This window comes from Lepisma saccharinum, chromosome 16 (assembly GCF_977018435.1).
Source record: "Lepisma saccharinum chromosome 16, izLepSacc3.1, whole genome shotgun sequence".
Lineage (NCBI taxonomy): Eukaryota > Metazoa > Arthropoda > Insecta > Zygentoma > Lepismatidae > Lepisma > Lepisma saccharinum.
This window is the reverse complement of record NC_139244.1, coordinates 19,678,580-19,700,464: the sequence shown is the minus strand read 5'-3', so window position 1 is coordinate 19,700,464 and position 21,885 is coordinate 19,678,580. Positions and strand designations below refer to the sequence as shown.

Below are 21,885 nucleotides of genomic sequence, written 5' to 3'. Positions count from 1 at the left end.
AGTGCTTAGTGTGTTCTGTCTGGTTCCACGTAAAGTACGTTGCGAATGGAAATGACCAATACTTTGAGTGTTCTTCTTGTGAGAATGATGACAGTTCAGAAATGAGCTAGTGTCCGTTTGCCCCTCTCACATGTCTGTTTACCCCGCGATGGTGGGGCAAACGGACACTGCTACACACACTGATTCATTTAACAAATTGGAAGCCAACTTCATTATTTTGAATTATACATTGTACTATTTGTTAACTCAATGTTCACACTTTCTGTATCGACCATATTTGTAATTTTTCAATGAACAGTTTGATAGTTATTTTGCAATATATCCTTAGAGTGTCCGTTTGCCCCGTCCTTACCCCATGGCATTATAAAAGCCCACATTTGTTTTATGTACCGCTAATGTCATAACCTATACAAAGCATATGAGAATTTAGAAAACGCTGAGTTAAAACATACCTGAAAAAAAATTTCGGAGGTCGCAATTCTATAACAGCGACCAAGGCCGAAACTAACCACCACTTTCTCTTGTGAATTGGCACCGCAACCTTTTTCCTTGACAGATAACCAGTTCCCATAGCCTCTGCAAGCTGCAGCACCCGGGAGCGCTGATAACTCTAAAACCCATATTTAAACCATCGCCCATATTTAGACCTTCTCCTCTATTATTAAATTATTGAAAATGGAGTTGGTCTAAAAAGCCCCATGATAACCCGTAAGCCCCCCTGGAGATCAATTCTAGCTACGGGCCTGACTTGAACACTACAAATCGAGCAATCCAAGAGTAAGAATACCAATCTCAAGGGTCACTCACATAAGAGCAGGAACATAGCAAGGAAACCATTTCACAGCTAAGTAAACAAGCAGAGCCCCACATCAAACTTAGAGAAAAGTAAGTGTAAAATGAACATTACTTCGTTACTCATTAATTGACAGAAGTAACCGAGCAACAGTTGCACATATCAAACACAAGAGTTCCCGCTGCTTGAAAATATGTTAACTCTACCCCTTCAACATTCTGTACCAGTCTTTACTTGTATTTTTTTTAGAATTAACGCTAATTACCGTGCCTGAAATTACATCATGTGTGTGCCGGCTGACATTCCTTTTCCAAGGAGGCATCGGCCCCCTTGACTCCTCTCCGGACGTCATTGTGCGCATTTACAATTGTATTTGGAATAAGAAATATGAAATATGAAATAGATATGTTGTGGCAGCGGAAGCTCCAACATTGACACGCACATGCTCATCCACTCGTGTTCATATTATACTCATGGGGTCACCAGGGGATTAGAACCCCCCCTTTTTCAGACTGAATTTTCGTTAAAAAGAAACAAAAACAGTTCATATAATTATTTTGATCTACTTTCCTACCTATAATGACATTGAAATATTTTTTCAGCAGTTGAACCACCCTCTACTGCCAGTGGCGTGCCCAAGAGGGGTTGGTGCAGGCTATAACGTCCCTTTGGCCCAGCATTTCTTAAAAAATAACATACAAGGCAGGAAAAGATAGTAAAATGAGGGCTGAAAACAGTAATGGACAATTACCTAGTAATACTTGTTTCCCACTGTACTTTAGAAATATTGTCATTCAAAATGTAATGAATTGTAAGGGTAAATATAAAGTTTATAATTCGTAACTTATTTTCAGTTCCAAGATGATACTTATAATAATTAACGTATTTGCAGATGTATAAGACGCACTTTTTCTTTAAAAAATAGGTCTGAAAAACGGTGCATCTTACACACCGATTTACACAGTTTTTCACAAGTTTGTAAATGGGTCATGGGATGCTGTGAAACTAAGACAGTGGCTAAATCATTTAACAAGTGTGGCATTAGTAATGCACTGGAAGGTACAGAGGACTATTTGATGTACCTATGAGGACTCGGATTCTGGTTTAGAAGAGGTTTCAAGCGACTCTTCATTTAGCTCTGGAGATGAATGTCTGTGTTTTGACGAAGATTAAAATGCATTCTTTCCTAGTTTGATTACGAAGATATTTCTTGAAAGTAAACCCACGTATATTTTGAAATATTGTAAATTAATTATAATATTCAGTGTTCAAAGAAAGGGGATGTCGCATACGCCGGCAAATATAGTAATTTTTCATGGCGAGAATGTTTCGGGAGGGGTTTAACGCTCCCCAACCCCTAAAATACGCCATGCGATTGTCAGCAGAGTGTTAAGTTTGCAAAGTTCCTATTATGCACTGGGCTGAATTCAGGAAGAACCATCAGCATAAAAATACACAACAACATAGGCGCCGGCTTTGGGAGGGGGGCAAGGCACTTCTGCCCCCCCAAATGCACGTAGAAGGACACATTTTATGTATATTTACATATATAAAGTATTGTTTATGCCTATCTAGTCCCCTAAAAAATTACCTTGCTCCCAGTAACGTGCCCAGGATTTTCGAAAGGGAGTGGTTATGTATACTTTTTCTTGGTATTCAGCCCTCATTTTGTCATATTTTCCTACCTTTGACGTTCTTTCTTTAGGAATACTGGGCGAAAGGGGGGGGGGTTATAACCCCCATTAACCTCCCCTTGGGCACGCCACTGTTGATTAGGTCATTAGCCTGGTCATGATTACTGCGTCATTGATTCCAGTGAAGAGAGGAAAATAAGCAAAGGTCTGAAAGAATAAGAACAAAGCTCGGAAACGTTACCAACTTCCGCACATTAGAACTGCGTACCCACAGTCTGCTTTTAAAGCTGAAATCTCGATCAGTGAACTTCGAACAAGTGTTTACGTCTAGGTCTTCTAACTTAGTAGGTGTTCATTATTCTTTGCAGGGCCGCATTTATGCGCAGGCTATCTAGGCTGCAGCCTATGGACCCGCATCACAAGAGAAAACTGTTTAAAAATTTTAATTTTGAATAGACTAAAATAAGAAATGGCTTTGTTTTAATACTGTTGTGCGGGCCCTCTTATAATCATAAAATACGTCGAAGAGATGGATGTATAAAATCCTCCTAGGAAAGAAAAAAAAACGTCAAAGATTATTTTCCTAATATCGAAGTCGCTCTAAGAATGTACCTCTCTCTTATGGTCACAAACAGCAGTGGAGAAAGGTCATTTTCAAAATTGAAGTTGATCAAAAACAGGCTTCGAACCTCCATGTTAGAAGACAGACTCAACGTTTTGGCTATGCTCAGCATTGCAAGTGATATTTTAAGACAACTAAGTTATGAAGATATTATAAGTAGCTTCATTAGTATGAAGTGTAGGCGCAAACCAATTAGCTACTAAGATTATCTGCCACTTTCATTTTAAGTCTGATTGTTTGGGAAAGTACTGTATTTGAATTAAATATAAATAAAATTTGCTTGTTTGTTACATTCCTTTTTTTATCTTTCATTTGCCTAACATGTTTACTTAAAATTACAATATGTTATTCTTAAAATTAAAATATTATTTTCAATTGAAATATTATTTTCAAAAAAAATTCCTAACATGTTCACTTAAAATTACAATGTTATTTTTAAAATTAAAATATTATTTTCAATTGAAATATTATTTTAAAAAAATTTCTCCCCGGTAGGACCCTCACAACAGGTTCAGGCTAGGGGTCTACAGATCCTAAATACGGCCCTGATTCTTTGTGAGCATCCAGACCATATTTTTAATTATTCATGCGAGAAGATTTGAGGACCAAGCAAGATTAGCGCAACAGGACCCATCCCGAAATATATTTCTAGATACGCAGTAAATATAACTGAGTAGAAAGAATTAAGCCCCTGTCTTCATAGCATTTAATATTATCTTTAACCTATCTTCTCCACTTTTCTCTATGTCTGTCTCTCTTTCTTCCTCTGTTCCCTTATTATCTCCTTTTCTTCCTCTTTCTTACTTGCTCTGCAGATCTCTTTATTTCCTTCTTTCTAGTTGTTCTCACCCTTTCTTCCTCTGTTTATCTCTTTTTTTCGTCCACTGTTTCTCTATTTCCTCTTTTTGTCTTTCCTTTTATTCTTCCTTTCTTCTACACTTTCTCCTTCACTTGTGTGTGATTTTTTTTCTCTACTGTTCTGAAACATCTGTAAGCACAATTCTTGAAAATTTATTCCACCATGTACTTCAGGAGAACACTTTCACACACAGATTTGAGCCCCCTTGCTGTGTATTAGAGAAGTAAGGGGGCAAGGACAATACTTTCTCCTGACAGACAAGGCTCAGCATTAAGATGCTATAGTGCAGGGGCAAAACTGACAAAAAGTGGGGCAACTGTCCCTCCCTCCCTCCCTAATCACCGCCATTGCTGGTGCGTCAAACGCAATAAAATAACATTCCACTTGAAGATTAAGTGTGTGTGCAATGTGCTCTAAGTCAGATCAATTGTGGTTCGATCACTCTGTCAATAATTCAAAGACTGCAACTAAAGTCAGCCTAAACGTTCGATCCGAAGAAGTTACGCGGCTTTCTTCGCGACAGCCAAATAGAACCTGCCAAACATGGAGGCCATGCAGGATGGAAGTTATGTTCTTTTGCTCAGCACGTGGTTCTAGGTGAAGGCTTCCGTCCAGAAATACCACACAAGGGGGTAGACTACTGGCGCGAATCCAGAACAGTTGGTCTCTCGCACGAAGATATTCAGTGACGCAAGACCCTCAATCCTCACTGCACGCAGCGTCTCGACGTTCTTTTCTGCATGGTGCTATCAGAAGATTCAAACAGAGACGAACTCACCATGAGTTCTGAATCGAGTACAGACGAAAACAAGGCGATATCAAACGGACATGTTAAACTGGAAATGGAGTATCCAGAAATAGTTTTGACGCGATCATTCTCGGGTCTAACGAAGGAAGAACTGATCAAGTATGCGAATGAACCTTTTTGGCGAAGGCTACGGTTATTCTTAATCGTTATGTACTGGTTTCTGTGGACATTGTCTCTTCTCACTGCTATTTTCTTGGTGGTCGTCTCCCCCAAGTGTTACCCACCCAAGCCATTGGACTGGTGGCAGAAAAGCCCCCTGTATCATCTGTTTGTGCCCTCCTTTCGTGATGGAAAAACTCCTCCCAATGGTATTGGTGATTTAAAAGGTAAGTTTATTCATTTCTGTTTTGTACATTCAAGTGGAGGGGGATAACAGCTAGAATGGTTTGAAACGGTTTAAGTGCGTAGAAAAGTCCAATGTAAGGCGAAGGGATTATTTTGGGCGCCACAGAGCTTGCATGGCAACTACGGCTGTGTATAAGTGTATGGCGACTTCTTTTCAGACAAGATGCAAATATTTCGTCGTGATAGGCGAAAAATGGAAGAAAGGTGACGCTAAATAACAAAAAATACGAATGCAAAAGTGGAATAGATCATCACTAGCCAAATTTTTCAATTTGCTCTTCGTTGTCTTTGTAATTTTGCAAGATGCAGGAATAGAAATATATTATTGGGAACACAATCTAATGGCTTACTTTGCTTTTGAAAGCTTTACCACAAGGACATTTGTGGAACATGAAAAAATACGAGGCAATCAAACCTGTTTAGATTAATTTGCATTATGATTAATTATGGTAGATTTGGTTAAATTAGGTCAGGTTCTTTTATGTTAGGTTGGTTAGGTTAGGTTAGGTTTGTTTACGGTGGGTTAAGTTTGGTAGTTTTGGATAAGTTAGGTTAGGCTTCTTTGATATATTACACTATGATTTATTGGTGTTTCGATGTTGATCTTAAGTTTTGTTCGGTGAGGTCAATTTATCGAGTTCAATGTCACATTAACATTTGTATTGTTTACATTAGTTTAATTACGCTAGTTTACTTTAGACTTGTTAATCTAAATATATCTAATCTGTGCTTTAGGTTTGTATGCAGGCACGTATCCAGAGGGGGGGCTCAGGGGGCTCGAGCCCCCTCCGAAATTTTTCAATTTACACTAGATAAAATGAGGTTTTTGGCTTGTGTGTGTGAAATAAAATATTGTGATTATAATTTAAGGAGAAATATAATTATCGAGGAAAGGCGGAGAATGTTCTAGAACCCTGAAGGATAAGCCTGTTATTGATAGTATTGTATGTAAACTTTTCTTGCTCTTTCGGTGTTGTCAAAATGAAGTTTAGCATTATTTAAAGATTTGTCAGCATTTGGAAGTTGCACAACAAAGCACTGTTAAAGGTAGCGCCATGAGTCGGGCGATTCGTTGCATTACTACAAAAAAAGTGCGGAACATTCCAGAATATAATATGGATATAAATATGCGGATTCAATTTCACAGTTTGTCACAGCAGAATAATTCAATAAGACTTCACGAGTAAGTGTGACAGTCGATTAGTAATCAGTCAGTATCCATTGACAGTTTTATATGTCAATATATGTAGAGATTCAGGGGGAGAGGGGGGAAGAGGACTAGTGACACACTTTCCTAGAAATTGCTGAAGTCTACCACTATTAGTACAAGTTCGGGTCCAAAGCTGAAGACATTGCCGACAGTGTAGTGCTGCTAGTTTCGGGCCATGAGCCGAAGAGATCGAAGGTCTCTAAAGTAAATATTTCAGCAGTAATGGGCATTGGAACATCATTTTTTTTTTTTTAAAAAAAAAAAAAAAAAAGGAAATAAGCTGCACAGATCGACTGAAAATCTTAGTTTTGAGTGACGATTTATTAGTGACCGGACCAAGTTTCGTGTATGCAGTCCTAGAGTTTCGTGGGTTAAAAAAGGACTTTTAAGTCAACTGTTTTGGAAAAAACAATCTAACACTAACTACCACAGAGGGGCAGCCATGAAGGCCAAAAATTTTATGAATGTTGAGAAGAGAAAGCAAGAAGATGTTTGCATATCTGGAAATTTTAGCGGAAAAAGCAAGCTCGACCATGACTCCAAAACCCGGGTCTCTGGCATAGCTTATACCGTTCCATTCTTTGTTCTACCAAGTAAGCTACCGAGTCACCCTTGGCTTCGCTTGATCTTTTGCTGTCACTGTAAAATACTTATATATTCCTTGGTCGCTGTAGAGAAATGGCACGGTATGCCTGGTGGAGTCAGCATTTTCCGCTAAAATTTCTGCATGGCACATCTCTTGTGTATGCCCAACCGTAAGATGTTGCCTGTTTAATTAACAAGCACAGAAAAAAGGAGATAGAATAAAACTAAGGGACATTACCACCGGTTGACAAGATATTTTTCTTCTGTGGTCAACATGAGCTGCCGTTTCAAGGTGACAATGAGATTGACCCACCAGGTTTCACACCGAAGCTACAAGCTATACGTGTCGCTTGAGGATTTCACAAATCGAACACAGGCTTGTGCAGCCTGTTGTGCCGGTACGGCGTGAAAAGTTTCTGTTGATTGGGTCACTCATTGCAAACGACATGTGTGTGCCTTCGGTCTGAATTCTTCCTAAATCTTGAAGATCCAAGTCACAAGGATGGAAAATTAGGATTTTTGTTAAGGTTAAGTTTCGAAGGCCATAAAGGATCATATCCAAACCTGGGAGAACACATTCGAATGGATTGTTCATTGCATAACAGCTTCGTGAAACGGACATACATACACATACTGAGATCGTTTCGGCACAAACACAACGTTCGTACATTGCAACAGAGGAGTCACGTGATACAAAATGTAACGATATCACGTTCTGAAAGAAGGAAAAAACAGCCGCTTAAACAGTGGCAGATTTAGGAGACAGTTGCTCTCCATTTTTGGCCCAACACTATGGCTTTTTAATGCTAACCTTTGTCTACCAAGAGAAAGTAAACTTTTCTTGCCTCCCCCCCCCCCCCCCCCCGTTTTGGGACTGAATCGCCACCATCGACCTTAAACTTTGCGAGGTTCTATCTATGCCCCTGTAAAAAAAATGATGTTTAGCCCCCCCCCGAAAAGAATTTCTGGATACGTGCCTGTTTGTATGCATGCACTAACATTTTATGTTAATTGCGTTCCAACAAACGTATGTTAAGCATTAATAGAGGTTTATATTTGCCGTTATTCCGTACATTTATTTTGCAGATTTGGCATGGTTCAAATCAAATTCACTTTCTGTACAACGATGCGTTTACAAATATGTTTACTTGCGGCGTAATTTATTTAAACGGGCTTCCAAATAGTCATCAATATCTACATTTTGATCCTGCACAGGTACTTTGGGCTCCTTTGTACTTGTGGATGCCCCACTTACTGCAAGAGGCAAAGTAGAAAGTTTTTCTTCGACCTGAAGACCTAGCTCGTCCAATACCTGTGCCAGAATTTCTTCCTTCTCTTGATCATCCTCTGCTTCGTTATCGTCCATGACGTCATCCAACATACTCTGTTTCACGTCTGCGATTTGAATTTGTCTCTGGAACTCTGACAACATAGCTTGTACTTGAGGAAGTTTCATTCTCGCATTCATTGCATGCAACGCTTTGGTGAGACTGAACATGGCGGCTGACATGGCGTTCACAGATTGTAACGCTGTTACTCTTGCACTGACGCTTTCGACGTTGGCTTTCATTAGGGTGAATTTCCTAGCGTCTTGGCGGGTTTTCACCAAATCTCCGGCCCTAATCTTGACCACGTTCAAATTTTCGTTATTTTTTACCATTCTTTTCAGGTCTTCTTGAATAGTTTGTTCCTGGCGTTTCAATCTTCTTTCTTCGCGTTCAAGTTCCCTGACTACCTTTCCAAGAGCCCGTTTATGTTTTTTAAATATGCTATCTTTGCTCTCGCCCTTTTCAAACATCTTTTTCATAGTTAACTAGATACTGTAAGAATTTCTCATTTTAGGTGTAGATCTTTTGGTAGCACTAGTCATTTTCACTGAATAACAGGTTACTAGTAATTCTCGTACACCCCATATTTGGTTCACATATTTCCATATTTCTACTATTCAAGAATACATTTATACATTATTAGGAAAAGTTATTAACAGTTTTAGCATCAAGTAACCATACTCTTAAAACAAATACACTGACTACAAATTGACACAAATTCACTTCGTTGCAAATCAGACAATCTCTCACATGTGCACGAAAAGGATTCAAGATTTATTGAATAAGGTCTGACCACTACATACAGAGGAACGTACATTAGTTGCTACTAAAATGTCACGCTGGTCACATTTATGTTACGTCACCACTAAGGGAGATAATATTTATTTTATCTCTTTGCTCTGGTTATTGACGGTCTCAAATTACCAAAAAGATGTGAAGTAAATATCCGAATTTGGAAAATATAACTTAAAACCTCAGTGAGGATTTTTTTTAACTTCGCATTTCTGCTACTTTCGGCTAATAGCGAAGATGAGGTTAATGAAGAAACACTCACAAAGAACACCCATGCCCAGGTCTGGGTTCGAACCCGTAACCTCTGGCGTCTTAGCACACCGGGCTAACCACTCCACCACGGAGGTCGGCGAGGATAGTGGAAATTTGAACGTGCAACACCGAGTTCCTGTTCACAGAAAAGAAGCAAATTAACAAATTATTGTCGATTACGATTTGCATTTTCATATCTTGCATCGCTTGTCTGCAACTTTTGGATAGTCGCGACGATGAGATGAAAGTGATTAAGGGTCACTCGCAAGGGAACACCATGCCCAGACCAGACTCGAAGGCGGGACTTTTGATTCCGCTATACTGTGGATTAGAAGAAGAAGCATACATACAACACGTAGAAATAGAAGCGTCAATAGTGTCGGTTATAAAACAACCCGATGAAAGTCACAAATGAGGAAATTGGCAATGACTAGGGTGTTACCAGATCGCTATAAGGGAAATGTACGACATGCTGTCCCAAAATGTAGGACATTAAGTCAAAATGTAGGACACAAAACATTCTCAATAAATAATACATATTTCTATAGAACACGTTAGAAAGTAATTGAAAAATGACACTTTTCAGTTTTAAAAAATAAATTCATAAATGCAAAATTTCAAAACTTATGCACCTCTTACTACATGATTTAAGTCATACTTCTCAGAGGAGCCAATTTTTCTCAAAATTTCAGGTTTAGTCAAAATATATTAAGGTTAGAATGGACAGTCAAACTCTTGAAATTATAGGGACCAGTACCAAACATTTTACAGACTTTATGAAAAAAGTTATTTCTCTTGTGAGTCTGTTGTGCAGATGGTAATGAAAGTACTCTCTCAACATTTGCATTATGACTTGTAATGGCAAACAAATATTCAGCAATTACCGTAATTACCAAGTTTCATCTTGGGTAGTTTTTAGTTCAATAACAGGGTGTCTACCAAATTAACACATCCAGAATTGTTGACATTTTCTGGACTTTTCTAGACCTTTTCCTGTTTTTCTTAACGTTTATTTATTCGACCCTACTTAGGTAAAGTTGGAAATTTGTAATTAAGAAAATAAATATTTATATAATGGAAACCCCTAGATGAAAACTGAAGCTGTATTTAAGAAGAGAATTAGATCTGCTTTATCTATTATCTAATGCATCCTGGACTGTTTTTTGCAGACTAGCAAGGCTTTGGCATCTGGATTGATTGATTGAGTTGGTGTTTTAAGTCCACTTTGTGCACAGTAAGGCTAATCGGGACTGGACCTACAGTTTCAAGTGGGATCCGAACCACTATGATTCTCCACCGGGTATCGAACCCGGTACCCTTTGGCGTCTGGACTCACAGACAGTATAATCTTATGTGGGGCTTGTGTCTGTTGTCCCTATATGTTTGTAACTGTTCCTTCCTCCATCTTATCTTACCATCATTCATCCTCATCTTCGCGATTAGCCAAAGAGACAGAAAAAGTGAAGTAAAATAAACTAAATCAACCAAACAGTCATTGTGATAGCAAAAATTCTTGACCACAAGAATAATTTATTGCCTTTTTATTGATTTCTTTACTTTTTCTTGACTTCCATTACTCTCTTGACTGGCAGGCACCCTGAATAACTTTGTTCTCTATAACCCTGCTTTACAATCAAAATTTTGAATAAGAATGGGAAGCACCTTATTTCATCAGTATAAACGCCAAGAAATTCCGCTTAGGCATTGAACAGTGACATCATCAGAAAGTGGTCCCAAAACTTTGTTCATTAATTGCTTCCGTTTTATCGTTTGTTTTCTAGCAGGACAAACTTTTTTTTTTTTTGGGCAATGACTGAATCAAAATAAATTTTACTATCGAGTTTGTAAGCGCAGTCCGTAGACTTGTAACTTGCATGATTTTTTTTTGTTACGTATTTTCCTAATTAATTAATGGTGGCCGCGGTGGCTCAGTCGGTAACGCGTCTGACTATCATGCTAAAGGTCCCGGGTTCGATCCCCGGCCGGTTCAAATCCGGGAACTTTTCTAACGTTGGAAGCGGCCCCGGCGCCCACCCAGTGTCGAATAACATGGGTACCTGGGGGAAACCCTGGGAGGTAAAGGCGGTCAGGGGCGTGATGCTGATCACATCACCCCCACTCACGACCGGATCAAGAAAGTGTGGGGCGTTACCCCCACACCCCCTATACGCCTTCATGGCGTGGTGCTATGCACAGGGGAGCACTTTACCTTTTTTTAATTTTCCTAATTAATATTATATGATGCTCAAAATGTTTTTCAAAAATATTTTTCAAATTCCTCCCGGACACCGGACATAAGGCTAAAATGTAGGACATGTCCGGAAAAAACCGGACGTCTGGTAACCCTAGGTCAATGACAAGTAGGAAAGAAAGACATATATTTTTAAAAAAAACGGCGCTGTCCTTCCCCCCCCCCCAAACAGTTGTTAAGTTTAGTTTTTTGGCGCTCCTGCATTGTGCTAATGAATTAATTAACTAATAGTTATCATGGGCCGATTAATAAGATATGGGGGGGAACGCGATTACCTCCTCCCCCGTCCTCAGACCAAGATATTTAGAAGTTCAATAAACGAACATAATGAAACATCCTAAAAAAAGCGGGTCATCGCATCATTCTCAATAGAGGAGTAGTCGTCAATCCTCCTGTAATCGAAGATTGTATTCAAATTCAAATGCAAACTGACCCCCAAAATTACAAGTTTATTCGGTGTAATTTCATGCGAATGTTGCATCAGCCAAAAAAGCTTTTTTTTTTTAATCAGGCAGATAGCGTTTTAGGGTTTCTTCTGTCTCAAGTTACGAAGCTAAAGATAACGTGGGTGATTTGCCAACAGCTGTGAACACACCCCTTGCACGTAAAGAATGAAGCCTTGTGTAGGCCTAAAGCCAAACGGGTCGTTTGAACGTAAAAAAAAAAAAAGTCACGACTGCGACACGTTTTATGCTCCAGTTTTCGGAAGTGGCAATAGCTAAGTGTAGTAGGAACTGGAGGGTACACAGATCCATGAGTATTACCGTGCAAATTGTCCATCACCATGTTCGTGAACTTTATTTTACCCAATAAGAGCTTCAAGAATTAAAAGAAAACTCAAAACAAGGCGTTGACAACTTCTGCACCAGCATACATAAAAATCCGTCACAAGAGAAAAATTGATGAAAATAGTCATGGACAATTTGCACGGTAATACTCATGTATCCCACTGTACATTGTACACCCAACGTCAAAAGAAACTGTAGACGAATTGTCCATCACAATTTTCATTCAGTCTGTTTTTCACAATGTGGAGTAGAGAAAAACACCTGCTTCAAATCAACAAAATTACATTCCTTAAAATAACACAGGGTAAAACAAAATAATCAAAATAGCGATGGACAATTTCCCTACTATTATCTTTGTCCTTGTCTTGACTGTACCTCTTCAAATATTTAGAAGGGGTACAGTACCCCCTGCCCTGGCAAGGGTTCCCCGCTACAGAGCCAATAGAGCGTCCGCCCCCGCCCTCCCAGGTCAAGTCATAATCCCCATAGAATATTTAATTAGGACAGCGTTTCCTGCTATCCTCCTACTGAAAATCATGTTATTTTAGCTTCATTGAACAATTTACCTTGATCTGCATCCCTGCCACCCGCTCCAAATTCCTCCTTCTCTTCATCTATTGGCATGGCCGTAGGCAAGAAAAAATTTCGGGAGGGGGTTCATTCATAATTGTTCCCATGGGCGTCGCCAGAAATTTGAATAATAGAAATAATAACAATAATTATACAATAATAATTAAAATTTCATAATAATAAAACAATTTTATTCCAAAATAATAATAATAATAATTATTATTATTATTATTATATCCTTAAGGGGGCTTACTCAATTCAGCAGATGAGTGAATATCGAGCACAAGTTTTTTTTGTTTTTGTTTTCTTTTTTTTACGTTTCGTACAGTGTGTACTGAAATGCACAATTATTATACTTTGTTATCAAATTTTAAGATACATTCAAGAAAAAGCTCTAAAATTTAGATATAAATTTTAGTCTTAAAGTTTTTGTTGTTTGACCTTATAACTTAATTTTTGGAATTTTGAAAAGTGTGGAACCAGTTACTCTCTTTAAAAACTTAGCCTGGTGCATGGATTGTAACCTCAATCGCATAATGCGCTACGACACTGGAGATCCTAGGTTTGAACTCCTATCAAGGGGGATTTTCAACTTTATCGGACAGGGAATTTAAAAGTTGGAAAGAAAATTTTGGGATAATCATAAGGGAATTTTCAGTGTATATTCCTTGTGACGCAGGAACTAAACTGGAAAGAGGACAGCATAAATGAAAATGCAGGGGTCATGGGTGGGCTGCAATTCCGAGAATAAATCCTGTTTCACTCAACTTTCAGAATTCCAAATGTATGAAAATTCTAGCTCTATCGTTTCAACATTGTCTCCTTGTATTTGTGTGATGCTTCGAAAAAAAAATTGAAAATAGTTACAGATTTTGGTTTCTGAACTTCCATTAATCCAACATGTCAGATGTTTTGGGAGGGGGGTTTGAACCCTAGAAACCCCCCCTCTAAATACGGCCATGTCTATTGGATAAAACATAGTTAGTAGCAAAAGTAACTTGAAACCAGCTAAAGTAAATGAATTAGTAAGGGATATGTATTCTGAATCCCCCTCTCCTGCCTCATCACACACATTGCAGTATGATGCTACGGTGCAAACTCCTTTTATATATATTTTGAATTTTATATTACCTTAAGGAAAAAATCCCCCTTCCCCAAAATTTTGATGGCTCATTCTACGCCAGTATCCCCGTGGGCACCACCCTGAAAATTTGTCTGACAAGTGCAAATAGTTAGTTAAGTAGATTCATTAATAAAAATATATTTTCATATATTCAATATTATCTCCAAAAGCATGCAATTTCCATTAGGAAGTAATATTTACATTAAAAAAAAAAAGATTTCTAACATATTTTCAATGTGAAGATTTTTGTGTCCGAGCTTTCAAGAAGCTTTAAATTCAGAAATGGGTTAAGGTAGAGAATAGTTCAGAGCTTTGAGAAAGCTGAAGAAATGAAAAGTCGAATGAACCATGAATGTGCTCTCTATAGCTTCAACTTGTTCCATGGTTATACCAGTGGCATGCCCAAGGGGATGTGGATTATACCCCCTCCCATTTTGGATCAGTGTTCCTAAAAAAAGAACATCAAAGGCAGGAAAAGATGGCAATATAGGTACCCCTCTCCCCACCTAGCCACAACACTGGTTGTACCAGTATTTTGAAAAAAAAAAAAATAATAATAATAATTTTCAAAATGTGCATAGTGTTTTGCTAGTGGAAGCATGCAGATCTTGCAGATTTCATAGAGGAAGGCCATTGAGGCCATTGAGGCTCAATCATGTTGTGACTGGCCATTCTCCTCCTTGGACACACGTGTGTATGTGTGTGTGAGAGAGATTATTTGAAGAAAACTTTGTAACGTCTTAAATCAAAGACTTTTCTGGCGATGAGGGTGATTAGATGAAGTCAATGCTCTGCTCAGCAGCCTATGGACTAGAAAGTAACTATGAGGGCGAGGGATATTTACTCAAGCCTTGGGATAGCTGGAGGATGCTCGCATGTTTAACATGGTGACAATGAAGACAATTTACAGGGATACCTTTTCATGAATTTTCCTTCCCCTCCACTTGGAGCACTGCTGTCTAGGACTCCATCCCACTTTCAGAGGCAAGATCATGAGTCAACCAGCTAGCTCATTGTAAATGAGGTGTTGCTTGACTCAAAAAGTGTTTTGTATTACTCTCATTTTCCTTGTTCAAAAGCTCCTTCGTCCTCATCATTTCAATTAACCTAAACAAGAAGAAAAGCAATGTAAAACTTTAAAATACATCAATTTGCACTGATAATATTGCATCCGAAATATACTACAATATTCTCATATCCATATTCCATATTGAATATATTACATGTAACCATTCAGTGGCGAAGCGTGCTGTCTCTGGAAGAGTATGCACAGGACGGAGCAGGGATTGGCAGGGGGGGGGGGGGGGCTGTGAATTTTTTAAGATAACATATTGCCTGAATCTCATCTACTGTTCAAAAAAGTCGAGATAGGGATTGTAAAAGATAATGTAGTGAATAACGCACTCGCCTTATAATCAAGAAGTAGCAGGTTTTATTCCCCTTGGAGCCATTGGTTCAGATTCTACTTTAATCTAGTCTCGATTAGATATCTGAGAGTAATCACATAGGTTGTTATGGGACCAGCTGAGGCGCTCTCAGGCGGGCCTCGCTGAATGGGCAGATAGAGTTCCAGGCAGGGTTGGAAACTTGCGGTAATTATCGGAAGAACTAGAATTTCAGATTTCTTTAATTAAGTTTCATTTAATGAAATTATAAGTAATAAAATAATCCGTAATAGACAAATATATTAGGGTAGGCCCGGCCTCTGGGCCTCTTAGGATGCTTCGCCACTACAACCATTAGTTGAATTCTGCTGTCAGAAAAAATAATGATCACTTATTGTAATACTTGTGTGGTGAATTTCTATTTTTTTATTTTTTTTGCACATACCAAAAATTCTTTGCTTTATTTTTATATTATGTGATTTTTCGACTGAGCATATTCTATATTAGCATGTCAAATTCTGACAGTGGCGTATGCAAGGGGGGTTACGGGGTTTAACCCCCCCCCTTTGAGCTTTTGAAATATTATGAAAAATGCTGTGGAAAAAATAAAAATGACCAATTTATCACTGTCAAGGACCTGCGACAGTACTACTACTACTACTACTACTACTACTACAAATAATAATATAATAATAATTTGAATTATTATTCCCATGCAGCATGGAGAAAAGCACAGCATTCCAAACACGCGTCTTTAAGAGTGAATGCCTTGAAAATAATATATAAGGTCAACTATGATTTTAAAGAGCAAAAAAGTTGTTTTGTATCTCGGCTGCAACAATGTTATTTTTTGTGTGAACAATGAGCATTAACTAAAGAAATTTCGTGGTTCGTTGAAAGCGGCTAATGTATAGACAAAGACTAGGGTGGCAAGAAGAACTGTCACCAGTCTGCCTTCTCGCGGCACGTTTGAATTTCTGAATTCAAATGACAATAAGCTTAACTATTGTAAAATGTTTTGTTGGTAACAACAGTGAGACAATCCAGATGTGAATTATCGGGGATATTAATGTGGCGAAAAATTCCAATCAATTCCGGGAATCGAATTCGGATCTCCCGCATGGTTGTCAGATGCCCTACTGACCAGACCCCCGCAGCTTCTTGGATGAGTTCCGTACTTTGATTATTTCAATTTATTTTAATATATTTTCTTGTTTTTATGGATTTTCTTCACCTTTAAAATGTCTCATTTCGTTGAGTAGAAAGAAAGAAAAAATGCTCTAGAATTTGTTAAAAATCGAATTACTAGAAATTAATTTCGTTTTATTTCTTTCATACATACTATATTTATGTAGATCTCTACTACTTAATAGTAGTAGTGGTATTAGTAGTATTATTACTAGTAATTCAACTAATTAATTAATTATAAGTATTATTATTTAATTAAAGTATAATAAAACAATGGTAATGTAAATTTGGAGAAAGTTTTAAATATAACCCCCCCCCCCCTTTCATGAAACCCTGCGTACGCTACTGAATTCTGATAATGTAATCAACCATAAATTTACTTGTATATGTGTGACATGTATATTTGTAGCTGTAACTTTTAAATGTAATTAGCGGAGACCTATAATTGGGCAGCTAAATGTGTTGGTCCCCCAAACTTAAATAAATAAATTTAAAAAAAACAAACAATGGAAATGGAGTTATTACTCTTGTTTGTTGACTGTTTATATTTCTTACAGGTGTAGAAGAAAAACTTGATTACATTCAGGAGCTAGGAGTAAAAGCTGTGAGATTATCTCCTATATACAAATCAACACTAAAGGATTTTGGTTATGGGATTGAGAATTACATGGATATAGATCCTACTTATGGAACATTTGATGACTTCAAGTCACTGCTACAATCAATGAAAGAGAAAGGTAATACCTCTTTTCCCAATTTCATAACTTTCAATTCAGGAACAAAGCATTGTCTCATTTTCACAAATGGAAGACACAAAGCAATTTCAATCTTCTTTTTCTGAAGTTATAACATCAAATTTTCATATTGTATTCTGATGACCTAAAAATAAGTACGTTTACGTTGCATTCTGTTTCACTGTGTAGCTGTGGCATATTTTTTTAATTTTTTTTTTTAAAGAGAGTCATTGATAAAGATGATGATGCAACTTTATACCAATCATCTTAGGACTACTCTGAAGTGTATATGTGTGTGATTATGAAAGAATGATTTTTTTTTAATCCAAGGGGTAATGCATGAACTATTGTAGAAAATTCTGAACTCTCGTAAAGTTGCTTTCACAGAAAACATTACAGATACGTTGATGGCATGCTGTTTACTCTTGTAAGCCAGTGATGCAAGTACAAACATTTAGAAATTGATAAATTTGATAATTAGCCATGCGCAATAAAAATATATTGGAAAATTACAATAATTTGTTCATGCAATGCCCAAGGTAATTATATGACAAAGAATAATAATTTGTCAAAAAAAAGTTATGAATAAAGCAGTGTAAACCAATTATTTTGAACACACTTATGATAAACAGTATGTTTAATTAATGACAACTTGAGTCTTTCTTACATGTTGGGATTGATTTGCAGATTGTAGTGACATTTTTCATGGGTTTAAAAGTATATTTAGCACAATAATGATCTTAAATTTTCCTTTTTTGAAAATTTCATGAATTTTCCATGCCTACAGAGAAATAACTCACAAAACCTCAGCAGCATTTGTTCACTAAGAGCAACAAAAATCAGATCTTGTTCTACAAGTTTAAGGTCAAGCATAATTGATTACACTTCACGAATTGCCTGTGCATCAGTAAATATTACCTTGAGCACAGACAGACAATTTAGTTGATTTTTGGCTGTTCTCTTTGCAGAAATGAAATTAGTAATGGATTTTGTTCCAAACCATTCCAGCAATCTGCATGAATGGTTTCTGCGATCAATTAAAAAAGAGAAACCATACAATGACTATTACATATGGAGTCCACCTTCAGGATATATAAATGGAAAACCAAGTCTTCCGAACAATAAGGTATGGTGTACATCCTACGTATCCTAATTAATATCAGTGCCAATTGTATTAAAATTGTATTATATATATATATTATTAACTTACGTTTTGTGAGTATCGAGTTAACTCCTGCGATGTTTCGGGACGCAACTGCTCCTTTCTTCAGGCTGCTCATGCTTAGGTTATGTATAAATCATAACCACGTTGAACTCTCCATAGGTTTATACATAACCTAAATGAAATGTGAGCAGCCTGAAGAAGGGAGCAGTTGCATCCCGAAACGTTGCAGGAGTTACCTCGATACTCGCAAAACATAAGTTAATAATATATATATACAAGGTAGAATCAAAAAGTTAAGTAACAAGTGCCCTGAAAATGTACAACGATATGCTAGTAACTGTTTTTTTTGTGTGTGTTGTAGGTATTGATGGATAGTATCCCTGGTGACCGCTAGAGAGCAGCACGGTGACACAGTTGCAGAGAATCGCAGTTCGAAGATGGCAGGGATACTGGAAACATGGTCAAATGTGGAAGTGCGAAGTCTGATCAGGTTTTTGCATGCAAAGGGGAAGAAACCAACCGAGATCCATCGGGAACTTGTGAGTGTATGGAAACAACGTGTTATCCAGGAAACAAGTGTGGTGTTGATGTAAGGAGTTTGAAAATGGTAGGACTGACATTAATGATGATCAGCGAAGTGGCAGACCGTCAACTTCAGCTACCAACCAGAACATTTGTCAGGTGGAGGGAATGATTAGGGAGGATAGGCGAATCACACTGTAACACATTGCAGATGCACTGAACATTTCGTATGGTTCTGTGCACAGTATTGTGCACAACACGCTTGGCTACCGCAAAGTGTATGCACATTGGGTACCAAGAAATCTCACTGATTATGACAAAGGCAGACGAATGGGCATGAGTCTGATCCACCTGATCCGTTATCAACAAGAAGGGTCGTCATTTCTGTATCGCATCATCACGGGTGATGAGACACCTGTGCCATTGTGGACACCGGAATCCAAACGTTCCTCCATGATGTGGAAACATCCATCATGGCCCCCATCCAAAAAGTTTAAAACAGTAAGATGTGCAAGGAAAACAATGGCCACGATCTTTTGGGACCACCTTGGTGTGATTCACCTGGAATTCCTTCCACGTGGTACCACTGTCAATGCTGTGACCTACTGCCAGACACTGGACAGATTGAGAGAGGCCATACGTCGGAAACGACCTGGAGCACTCAGGGAGGGTGTATTGTTGTTACACGACAACGCTCGACCTCACACAGCGCAGCTCACCCGTGACCATGTCACACGTTTCCACTGGGAGGTTTTGGAACACTCCGCATACAGCCCTGATCTTGCACCCAGCGATTTCCATCTGTTCGGATCAATGAAGAAGCATCTTCGAGGACGACGCTTCAACACAGTGCAAGAGGCACAGGATGCAGTGAAAACCTGGTTGGACAGCCTTGACACTGATTTCTTCACTCGTGGCATTGATGCATTGGTCACCCGCTGGAACACGTGCTTAGACAAATATGGTGACTATGTGGAATGTTAGTGTGCAGTGTCATGTATACCCTGTCACAGTTTAGGCAACCACGACATAAAGGTTTCTGTGGAAAAAAAACTTGTTACCTTACTTTTTGATTCTACCTTGTATATACATTAAACTTGTGAGTAATTCGCACAACTTTCATCATGAATTCAATTGTATTAAAGTATTGGCGCAATAACTAATCAAAGGTGTATGAAGACATTTTTCACCTCATTAATGTGTCATTTTGTGAATTTGATATATTCTTCACACATGTAGTTTTCATTAGTGCAAATAATTAATGAATTATGCAATGATATGTTTACTATTACTGCACTTTATGATGTTCATTGCCTCTGTGGAAAACGACTTTAAACATAAAATTCATGATGTACTAATGATTTCTAGTCACTGTATGTATCTGTTCGAGTTTATGTTTATAAGACCTATATTTCTGTAGTACTTCTGTCAACATAGTTGTTTCTTTTTTTGTGTGTGTATAAAGCATACGTTAAAAACTATTACCTGTTCCAAGTGTAGAATAAGTGATTGATATATTTATCTTTTTTCTGCAGCAAAATATATTTGGACAACCTGCTTGGAAATGGAATGATGAAAGAGAAGAATTTTACTTTCATACATTCCTTGATCAGCAACCAGACTTGAATCTAAAAAATCCTTTAGTCTTGGATGAAATCAAGGTAAAGAACAATGCACAGGGTTGGTATTCAAGTATCCAGATAAATTATAATTTCAGTTTTTAAGGAGTATCTTCCACAAAATCAAGGTGGAAAGTTAATAACAATAGCTATAATTGAAATTAATTGCTGTTAACATTGCTTCTTTTTCATTTTTGTCATCTCAAAGGAATATCTAAACCTTGACAAAGCTAGAGGGAAATAAATCATCTCCCTGTTGGGACAAACTGTAATTCGTCATATTTTCTTGCCAGCCTTGTGCATGTGCAGTGTGTGAGTTGGTTGGAGAATGAATGTGAACTGGAATTGCATAGCTCATATTTAACTTGTGAATTAAGTGGAATCATTGCTTTCAATACATTTATATTATGCATACATCAGGTCCATGAAGTCTGGAAAGGGGGACATGAATATCCACCTGAAAATATATATATTTCACACACCATTTCATTTCAGTCACAGTAATTTATGTTAATTATTATAAGGGTGTTGAAGGAACATGATAATTTCAGACTGAAGCAGTGTTTTTTTTGAGGGGGCATCACTATTATGGGGAAAATATGTCTCCTTTGCCCCCTGGAAAAAAATTTCCTTGCCTTGCCCCTCCTTTGAAAAATCCTGTGGACGTCTATGATCAGGTCAATAAAGTATAAGAGATCTATATATGTTTAATTGCAGTAGATATGCAAACTTGCATTCATGAAACTACACACTCAGAAGTTTGGAACAGTTCCTTGCATGAAATCTCACCATGGTGTAATTCGTTCCACTTCCACTTATTACTAAAGTCAAAGCATAATACTAACTGTTTGCTTTATAACTTGAGTTACGCAGTTCCTATATTAGATGATCAGAAAAAAATTAGAGTTGTCAGTATCACATGACTTGCTTGACTGCATACTGTAAAGTCATGTGGCAAGCAACTTTTACAAAATTTAGGTTTTGTTTGGTTTTTCCACCATAAATGCCACCGATTCTTTTTAACAAGATTCTCTCTTCCTAGATAAAAATAAAAGCAACACAACTGTATCAAAGTCATTATGAATATCTACATTTCATGGGTTTTTCACATTTGTGAAGAAATCCACACAAAATTACTAGTGCCAATAATTCATGCATAATTCTTGGAATTCAAGAAATTCCCAGTACACACCCTGAATGTAGGTAAATAGCAATGAAATTAACTAGTATTTTGCATGAAGTATTATGGCCTTGAAATGTTTTTGCTCACTAGAACCATTTGTAGTTGTGTCAAATAAAGCTGAATTTTAGC

The 21,885-nt window shown here is 37.7% G+C and overlaps 1 protein-coding gene across 2 annotated transcripts in view; it reads left to right on the top strand.

Moving 5' to 3' along the window:
- Positions 1-4,597: 4,597 nt before the first annotated feature.
- The window catches only part of LOC146000318 (salivary alpha-glucosidase-like), a 28,165-nt gene continuing 10,877 nt past the window's right edge, over positions 4,598-21,885 (top strand). For both annotated transcript variants that reach the window (XM_083137829.1, XM_083137828.1), the window contains exons 1-4: positions 4,598-5,042; positions 17,091-17,270; positions 18,236-18,393; positions 20,490-20,615. In XM_083137829.1, the coding sequence (XP_082993955.1) occupies positions 4,649-5,042; positions 17,091-17,270; positions 18,236-18,393; positions 20,490-20,615 (858 nt within the window). In that variant the 5' untranslated portion in view covers positions 4,598-4,648. The remainder of the gene's footprint in view (positions 5,043-17,090; positions 17,271-18,235; positions 18,394-20,489; positions 20,616-21,885) is intronic.